The sequence below is a fragment of the Macaca mulatta genome, chromosome 10, assembly GCF_049350105.2.
Source record: "Macaca mulatta isolate MMU2019108-1 chromosome 10, T2T-MMU8v2.0, whole genome shotgun sequence".
In the NCBI taxonomy this organism is placed as follows: Eukaryota; Metazoa; Chordata; class Mammalia; order Primates; family Cercopithecidae; genus Macaca; species Macaca mulatta.
Window position 1 is genome coordinate 26,878,510 of NC_133415.1, and position 9,397 is coordinate 26,887,906.

The window sequence follows — 9,397 nt, forward strand, 5'->3', positions numbered from 1 at the left end:
CCATCCTCACATACAATTTTACTTGGAAAGCCTAGAATCCTTTTCACCATGGGCAATCAGGTTCTCCACATGCACAAGTCCCTGAAGGGCTGGTGCTTCTTGGTGTGACTTCCAGATCGCGATCCTCTGGTGGTTCATGGTGTTACCACTGACTCCCATGCCCCTCCTTGTCCCCACAGTATGAAAATGAGATCTGCAGGATGCCAACTTTCCAGCCCCGCACAGGGGAGAAGCTGTTGGACTCCCTGGTTCCAGCCTTGCTAACTAAACCCATCTCCTCCTATGCCACCTGCCTGGGCCCCTCCTGGGACTTTATCACCGTGCCACACTTTTTGGAACTACTGGTTAGAAGGTGAGTGTCCATCCCCTCCAAGGCACGGAGGAGCCTCTGTGCCCTGCTGGCTGAGTCTTGAAGATGCAGCTCTCGGAGCCTTGGTTGGCTCCTCTGGAACAGGGAGTAGCCAGAAGATGAACCTCACAGGGTTCTTGTGGGGACTGAATGATCTAAGACATGGCAAACAAAGGGGTCCCTAGAGCCTAAAACTCTGGAAAATCTGCTGCGGGTGCTGTGATTCGTGTTTATTACTTTTCCCCTTCACTGAAGCAGCTATCAGCATTCTGCCTCAATGGCTCATATCCTTCGCTGTTTGGAAAAACACATAGCAAAGCAAGTCTACCATGGCATTGGTAAAGGATGTCTGAGATTCCTTCTGGTTGGTCTTCTTGACACAGACAGAAGAGGGGTCCCTTGGTGGTGAAAAGGGAGCCACAGGCCCACAGACAACTGGAGATGCTCGCTGGGGTTCTCCAATGGTTGGGGTTCACACATTCAACACATACATACAAAACACCTCATTTGTGCACTGCTCTTCTTGTGGCTTGGCATTATTTCATAAACAAAGCAGATGACAATCCCTGGGCCTTGATTCTACTTAGACTCAGGCGCTCACAGGAGACAGAACCACCAGGTCATATCTACAGAATGTTAGAGTTGAAACCCTCATGGCCTCTTCTACATATGGTGGCATCCTCCCAGATACTGACTAGAATGACGGAGCCCAGCCACAAGTATACACTGGGTGGATTTAGGGTTCTGAAGGGCCTTTTCACCCACAAAGCATGGGGGAAAAGAATGGACTCTGGCTGGGGAGACTCAAGGAGCCCTGGGGCACATACCTCTTAAAATTCCCACAAGAAGGCTGACATCTGGGGACTTCACCCACAAGAGGCAAATAGTGAGTTATGTAAATGGAGACTTAGGTGCCCTGCAAAGGAGAGCTGAGGCCGGGGTCACAGCTGGCCACTGAGAGACTCATCCCTAGCACCATGGCGTCCCAGCTCTCCCTGTCCTCCTCCACTCTACATCTGCCCCCACCCTCCTAACCCCAGGATCAGGGGACCCAGAGCTGGAGCTGTCATGAGCAACCTGCTCGCAAATCTCCCTGGAGCTGCCATCTTGAGTGCCCAGGTGCACAGTGCTGTGCTCCAGGGCCTTTGGGAAGAGAATGTCTGTAGGAAGCTGGGGCACAGAAGGGTCTGTACAGTCCTGCTGCATGGCCAGGTCTGCCCCTTCCAGGTCACCACTGATGGCTTGGGGGTAGGGTGGGGCTGTCCTCTACACAGGCTGCAACAGGTCAGGGGCCCAGAACCACACAAGGGTGCCCTGGAGGGTTGTGTGGGAGAAAGCCAGGTCTCTGACTCAGCTGTCCACTCCATCACCAGAACCATCACCTGCGTTTTCTTCACCTGGCCCCTTGAAAATACTTCATTGTGCTATCAGCCCCCGCAACGGTCATCTTTCCAGATAAAGCTGGCCTTCAGGAACTTCACCAGGCCTGGACTGGGCGTGGAGGACCACCAGGAACTTGTCCTAGGCCAGTTGCTGCCTCCAGAGCCCAACAAGGCCAAGCCAGATGGTGAGGTGGCTTGCAGTCTGGAAGACTTTCCAGGGGTGGTGTTTTGGGGCTACAAGTCCCTTAAATTCCATTCAGTCACTTCTGTGCTTGGAAAGCCCAGTGAAAAGTGACTGGTGGGGTGACCTTTTCTCCTTTTCCAGATCCTGCTCCACATCCTGGGCCACAGGCATTAACAATGCCGGCCCTGGAGCCAGCACTACTACTGCTGGCGGAACTGGGGCCTGCTCTGGAGCCAGAGTCACGTGCGGCCCTGGATGCACCAGAATATCTACATTCACCACCAGCACCAGCACCAGCCAGAGGGTCTGCTCCCGTGACAGTGCTAGAGCCACAGTCAGCCCCAGAGTCCCCCTGTTCCTCTCCTGTAAAGAACCAACCCACTGAGGAGCTGCCTGATGTCACGACCTTCCCTCCCAGGCTGCTGGCAGAGCAGCTGACCCTTATGGATGCGGTGAGCAGCTAGGCTTTGCAGGCTGTGCCTCCGGCACCAGCTGTCTCAGACCAGCCTCTCCCTGAGAAGTGGCCCATACCCTGGGACAAATTGTAGCTCCACTTCTTACAACCACGGGATCTGGATGAGTTTCCTCATCCACAAGTCTTCCCTGTCTGCATGTGGACAGCAGAGATGGGACATCGCCCGTGCCAGCTGCACAGAGGGACTGTACAGATTGAAAGACAGGGGATGGACAGAAAGCAGGGCAGGGTGGTGATCACTGAGGGGCAGGCAGGGCCATGGGTCACTCACCCAGCTGCTCAGGAGCCTCACTACCCTCAGCGCTTATTAGGTACCTGATGCATACTAGATTCTATGGCAGACACCCAAACAGAGCCCATAGTTGCAGCTGCCACAGGCAAAGTGCACCGGTATGGAGAGAAGGCGTACAGGGATGATTGCATGGGAGGAAGACGAATCCTCAGGACGGGCAGGCCTGAGCCACCCTCTAGTTCTTGGAAGTGCGGATGGCCTGGGAGAAAATGTCACTCTCTCTTCCCACTCTTGTTGGGTTCTGGGACATGATGCATTCAGGGCCCTCGGTGGGCGGAAAATCAAAGCCGGAGACTCCCACATGTCTGAGGCCCATTTTAAAGCTTTTTGAGCTCCAGCTCAGTTCCTGAGAGAGACCGTGGATGACTGTGAGCTCAGTCCTTGCCTGGGACTGTGGGTGACTCTGAGCTGGGGTGTGCTCTGTCTGTGACACTCTCCTCCTACCCCCAAAGGAGCTGTTCAAGAAGGTGGAGCTCTACGAATGTTTGGGCTCCATCTGGGGCCGACGAGCTAAGAAGGGGAATGAGCACGTGGCACCCACAGTTCGTGCTACCATCGCACACTTCAACAGGCTCGCCAACTGCGTCACCACCTCCTGCCTCGGGAACCATGGCATGAGGGCCCAGGACAGGGTCACGGTGGTGGAACACTGGATCAAAGTGGCCAGAGTAAGCTATAATTGGGCCTAAAGATTCCCTCTTTAAAACTGGGGAACTGCCTCTTCTCCTCCATCAGCTTTAGGATTGGCATCTGTATCTCTGGCCTGAGCCCTGCACATCCCCTAGGCCCTTCTTGCCAGAGCTTCATGGACCTTGACTCCCATGGCCCAGTGGGGGCTGCTCACTTCCGACCTGCACTCTTCCTTTGGTTGAACTAAAATCCTCCTAGATGAGTGACATTCACTCAGCCCCAGGTGTCCCCTCCTGAGGCTCCCTGGGCCTCTGCTTTGTCCAGGAAGGGAGATCTCAGCAGAGTGGGCTGAGGCTGAAGTGGGTCGGGCTGCAACTCTGGACCTAACAGCTCGCTCTTCCCTCTCCAGGAGTGCCTAAGCCTCAACAACTTCTCCGCGGTGCACGCCATCGTCTCTGCTCTGTGCAGCAACCCAATACATCGGCTACACAAGACGTGGGCAGGAGTGTCCAGGTGAGGGGGGCTCTCTCCACGGGAGCACCAGGGTTGACCTAGGGACCCAAAGGACTCCCCACGTGCCCTCGACTCTGAAAGGTTCTTGGAGACCAGGGACACTGGAGGCAGGGATGGCCTGGTATGTGTGGTCACTAAGCTGCCCTGGACTTCTAGGCAAGGATTTCCAACTCAGGACTAAGGATTTTTAACCATCAGGAACAGACTGGAGCCAACTGGGGGCTTTCAGGTGTTTGCACCCAGCAGTGGAACTGTAACACGCAGGGGCTCATGTGAAGTGGAGATGGGCCAGGAGAGGAGCATGACAAGTCCCACCCTGGTCTTCTGCAGCCCTTGTCAACAGAGGACCCCACTGGAAACTCTCACCCACTAAGTTGGGATTCTCTGGGTTTTCAAACAAAAGGGATTGGATGGGAACTCACAAATCTCTCTGCTTATTCACAAATTTACCCTTCTTTCTTTCCTCTGTCCATAGCAAAAGCACAAAGTATCTAAAACAACTCTGCAAAACAGACACTGCAATGAAGCGGGACCTGCTGATCAAGGTACAGTGGAGTCTGGGAGATGTGGGACAAGTGTTTAAGGGTCAGAGGAAAGACTGAGTTTGGAGGGCACTGGACCCGGTGTGCAGTGGTTATTTTGTTTTCTTTTGACTCATCTACTAAAAGTGGACTTGAAAATTTTCCTCCATGCCTACGTAGGGCCAACAGGGAGAGAGGTGTGTGGTCCATGGGCATGTGGTGGCACAGGGGAAGGAGGCCCTGGTAATGGGATGTGGCAATGGCTGCTGGGCTGCTGAGCCAGGGTGATGAGTTGCAGCATTAGCAGGGTTCTGGCTCCCATGCTGGCCCATCCTGCTGGCATGGAGCTTCCTCCAGGCTGGGGGATGGTTATGGTAGGTGGGACTTTCTTCCTTCCACAAACTGGCTGGCAATTCCTGAGGAAGCCAGGCCTCTGCTGCTGCTTCTGTCTGCAGCGCATCTCCATGGGCAGGGGACCTCTGCCCACACTGGGGGAGAGGGGGAACGAAAACAAAGGAAGCTCATGTGCCAGGGAGTCCAGTGGACCTCACAGCTATGGGTACCAGTGGGGATGCTCAGGACATACGTGTTTCCTGGGACTCCCCACTCTGCCCTTTGCAGATACCCGAAAACGGTCATGTCACAGGACTGTCACCAGTTATCAGTGACACAAGCTCATGACTGGGGGATTCATCATGCATTCCTAAGGGATCCTCTCTGACCAGATCTCAGAATATTCCATGCAAATGAGAAGACAACTTGTCACCCCACCCAGGATTCTGGAAAACCCTGCCATGTCAGTCAGAGATGGCACCGCAGGAGGCCACTTCCTGAGTGGAGGAAGAGAGTTCTGTGCACAGAACTCCCCTGGGGGATCATTGGCGAGGCAAAATCTTTGGCATAGCTCAAACCCAGTTTGTGTGGCAGAGACTCCAGTGGGGCTCAGATAGGCAGGTGCCACTTAACCAGGTCTCCTAAACCGCCCTGTCCCTTTCCTATCATGACTGTGCCTGGCTGGAGACCCAGACACTCAGACACTCCAGAGAACACGACCCTGATGGGTGGTGGTGCTGGGATATGGGGTGAAGGCAGCTGAGACAGAGCCTCCAGGATGGGGAGGAGGCGCCTTCTCTTTCGGGTCCCTGGGGAGTCACTGCCTGCTCTGGGTCTCCACTTCCTCATCTGGAAAATGAAGGGATGCTGAGCCTGTAGCGCAGCCCTCACAGAATGGAAATGAGGGTCAAGAAAAGAAAATAATTTGTGGGTGCTCATGCCTCGTTCTTCCTCAGAGGGATGAGGGTGAGAACAATGGCAATAGCTACAGGAAACAGTACTAAGGAGGCCTTCTGAGGTAGCTGTGGTTTTGATCACTCTTTACAGAAGAGGAAACAGTCACAGTGAGGCCCGGCTGCATGACTGGGTGACACACACAGGGAGTGTGGTGCTGGGCCAGTGGTATGAGCACCTTGCCAGGTGATTCACACCAGTCCCTGGGGATCCAAGGGCGGGGTGGCTGGGCTGTAACTGGGGGAAGGGAGGAGAGCCTCACTGTCTCCATCACTGACACCTGGCAGGCGGGGAGCTTTAAGGTGGCCACCCAGGAAAGGAACCACCAGAGAGCCCAGATGAGGCTACAGAGGCAGAAGAAGGTGAGTGAGCCTGTGGCATAGAGGGATCACAAGAGATCACAGGACAGGGTTCCTTTCCCCGCCAGCTGGAGGCCTCCATATCGAGACAGCAGGTGCTTCCTCCCCAGCCCTGTCCTCTTGTGGCCACTGGGCCTGGAAAACCTCTACTTGAGAGACCAGAACAAGGGTCTGGGAAAGCTGGACTCAGAGTGGATGTGGGGAAGGGTAAGGTTGGGACCACAGGTCCTTGTGACTTGTTAATATCCCTAGACTTGGAGGTCATCTGGGATAGAGGAGGCAGAGAATAGGGAAAGGCAGCTGAGGGTCTATGGCTGCTCCATCCGGGAGACCTAGGGAGGGGGGTTCTGGGAGACAGGGGCTGACGGGATTTCATGAGACAGGACAGTGGGCAGCCATCTGATGGCCAATACTCATCACCACTTCCCCAACCCTCCTTGGCACAGGGTGTAGTCCCCTTCCTGGGGGATTTTCTGACTGTGTTACAGAGGTTGGATTCGGCCATCCCGGACAATCTGGATGTGAGTGAGCCTGGGGCAGGTTGGTTGGGAACCAGGATCCTGAGGCTTGGGAGGAGAGGGTCATGGACCGAGCCCTTAGATCTCAGCCCTAAGCAAACCTCCTCCCCTGAGAGCCTCACAGCTGCTCCTGTGGGTGGGGGTGTCAGGCCCATCTCATCACCTCTGCGAGATGGAGGCTCCATGGCAGCCACCAGTCCCTATCCCTGAGTGGTGAAGCTGCAGAGCTGACTGACCGCAAAGCTGCTCAGGTGTGGGCTGAGCTGGACTCAGTGACTCCCCAGGATAGTCCCGTAATTGGAGAGTGAAATTGAGCCTCTCCAAGGGCAGGCAGTTCCAGGGTCACTGTGTGCTTTCTTTCTATAAGAGACCTCAGTTTCCCTGTCTGTCATCAGAAAAAGGTGGGGCAGAGTGTCCCTGAGCCTCAGCTCCCATGCCCCCTGCTCTAGAGCCCGGAGTCTGAGGCAGATCCAAGTCCTGTCACGCGCACATCCCCTGACCCTGGTGTCCCTGGCAGTAGTACAGCATGGGAAGGGGTGGAGTGGGGCTGGTTGTGGGCCATTGACCTTTGTGATGGATTCTGTCTGCCTTCCAGGGCAACATCAACAAGAAGAGGAAGGTGAGCAGCTGGGACGCTAACATTGGAGGAGGGTATGGATGTGGACCTCACAGTCCACCCTGGGCAGGACACTCCCTGGCTCCATCCTCTACATCTTAGGTTTACTGGGAGGGGTTGACACACACAGGAGGAGGAAATCTATCCCAGTGGAGAGTGGGAAACGCACTGGATCAAAGACCAATTCCTGCAGGAGGGGATGTTTACATCCAACTCTGAGAATAGGCTGGGGGCTGCATGGGGCCCCCTCAAAAAACTGCCCCAGGGATCAGCCCCTTCTCCCTGCTTACCAAAGGTCCCCTCAGCATCTTCCACCCAGGCCCTGTCAGCATCCTATCCTCTGTCTCTAGGAGGTCCGAGTTCTGCAGGAAATGCAGCTGCTCCAAGTGGCTGCCATGAATTACAGGCTTCGGCCTCTTGAGAAATTTGTCACCTATTTCAAAAGAATGGAGCAGCTCAGTGACAAGGAGAGGTGAGGGCCTAGTGGACGGGCAGAGGGTGGGAGAAGGCGCTCCATTTTTTTTTAACATCGTCTAGCTCTGCGCCCAGGCTGCACTGCAGTGTCGCCATCTCTGCTCACTGCAACGTCTGCCTCCTGGGCTCAAGACCTTTGTCAGCCTCCCAAGCAGCTGGGACTACCGCTGTACATCATGTCCCAGGATATGGTACAGCAGGTACAGACACCATGTCCTGTTGTTCTGCTGTTGTTGTTCTGGTACAGATGGGGTTTCACGATGTTGTCCAGGCTGGTCTAAGTCCTGGCCTCAAGCAATCCACCCCACACAGCCTCCCAAAGTACTGACAGTACAGGTGTCAGCCACCCCACGTGGCCTAGACGAGGCTCTCCTGTGGCCAGCTACAGAGAGCCTATGGCCATGACTCCATGGCCAGCATCAAGCCCTGTTGCATGGGGACCGCTGGGGACCCAGGATTCCAGCTGGGTAGGCACTGAGAGGGGACCTGATGTGTGGCTCATGGTGGCCTCACAGCTACCTCTCTGTCCTGCAGCTACAAGCTTTCCTGCCAGCTGGAGCCCGAATCCCAGTAGGCCAGCAACATCCTGCAGTGGCTGGGACCCCACCGGGATGCTGGCCAGAACACCAGCTCTGCACCATCCTTCACCCAGACCGTGACACCAGGAAACCACATCTAGGAGGCTGGCAGCTCAGCTGCATCTGGCCCCTGCTCCTTAACACAAGCTGCTCCTGCTGGCCAGGATCAGGCCATGGGTCTTTTGCGAGTCAGGCGGGAGACCATTTTATGTTTACTTTCTTTACTGTATAAGTAAGGGTTTTTTTCTAAGCTTTCATTAAAATAAAATTTTAAAATGCTATTCAAAATGTTCTACACTTGTTGGAATGAGAAAAGTAACTCCAGTGCAGTAACCGTATACCAGTCTTTAGGATTCATAGTCTAGCATGTCAAATTGAGGCTATGGCTGAACAAGTCATGGAACAGCGTTCATGTTACACATACCAACCGTTTAATGTTTTCCTTCTTTATTCAAATTGATTATTGTTAACTCTGTTTAAGGAAAACAAACAAAACAAAAATCCTTAAAAACCATAGTATGTCACCCAATCTACCACACTTGTTCTACTGACCAGCTACTCTCAAACTTAAATTCTAGTTAAATTCAACTTCCACTGGGTTACTTTACTTTCTTAAGGTTTAAATCTCTAATGAAGCACTTAAATATTTACTGAAGAGCTGGAGATGGGAGGTATTTCAGCAATTGGTAGGCTGGCCTTCTCCAGAAGTCCTGGGCAGGTGGGAGCTGGCCATCAGTCTCCACGAAATACAGATAAACGTTTTCCACTATGGATCTTCCCAGACTTTCTGACACTTCTCCCCTAAGTGGACATCAAGGAAGGAGACAATCGTTTGAACCCAGTATCTAAAGGATTTCCCACAGCTTAATTTGAACACAACTCCCTTTGTGCTGTATCAGACAAAAACAAGACAAAGAAGTCAACATTTCAGGGTCTGCAATATCATACCTCTAAATCAACACCAAATAAACACCTAAACCCAATCCTGGAGCCGCAAAGCTCCTATAAGGAAAGTAGGAGTCTGTATCTCAGCAAAACTTGTATCTCTGCACGCAGTTTGCAAAAAAGAAAGAAAACAAGAGCAAAAATTATCTATGGCAAGAAACCCTTAGACCGTGCAATTGATTTGGCAATACTTTTTCTTATTTATTGTTCTTTTTGGATGGGACACTAAAATCACTGCTAACAAATGTGAATACAAACACATGGGACTATACAT

General features: G+C 53.3%; 1 protein-coding gene across 2 annotated transcripts; it reads left to right on the forward strand.

Annotated features, from left to right (window-relative positions):
- Positions 1-1,417: 1,417 nt before the first annotated feature.
- Positions 1,418-8,454, forward strand: LOC106992479 (ral-GDS-related protein-like). 2 transcript variants are annotated; one of them, XM_077952223.1, is made up of 11 exons: positions 1,418-1,602; positions 1,723-1,916; positions 2,057-2,367; positions 3,135-3,350; positions 3,722-3,825; positions 4,301-4,370; positions 5,921-5,995; positions 6,439-6,513; positions 7,106-7,129; positions 7,477-7,598; positions 8,135-8,300. In XM_077952223.1, the coding sequence occupies exons 1-11, from the start codon at positions 1,418-1,420 to the stop codon at positions 8,172-8,174; spliced, it is 1,416 nt and encodes a 471-aa protein (XP_077808349.1). In that variant the 3' UTR covers positions 8,175-8,300. The 2 variants fall into 2 exon arrangements, with proteins under 2 accessions (XP_077808349.1, XP_077808350.1); XM_077952224.1 differs by lacking the exons at positions 1,418-1,602; positions 1,723-1,916; positions 2,057-2,367; ... (1 more) ...; positions 3,722-3,825; positions 4,301-4,370 and adding an exon at positions 5,723-5,801 and having other exon boundaries at positions 8,135-8,454.
- Positions 8,455-9,397: the final 943 nt, after the last annotated feature.

Excerpts from the sequence above, each read along its gene's own strand:
- LOC106992479 (XM_077952223.1), top strand. The coding sequence starts at position 1,418 with ATGAGCAACCTGCTCGCAAATCTCCCTGGAGCTGCCATCTTGAGTGCC. Across the intron at positions 3,826-4,300 it reads ACGTGGGCAGGAGTGTCCAG|CAAAAGCACAAAGTATCTAA; the intron begins GTGAGGGGGGCT and ends CTCTGTCCATAG. Across the intron at positions 7,599-8,134 it reads CAGCTCAGTGACAAGGAGAG|CTACAAGCTTTCCTGCCAGC; the intron begins GTGAGGGCCTAG and ends TCTGTCCTGCAG.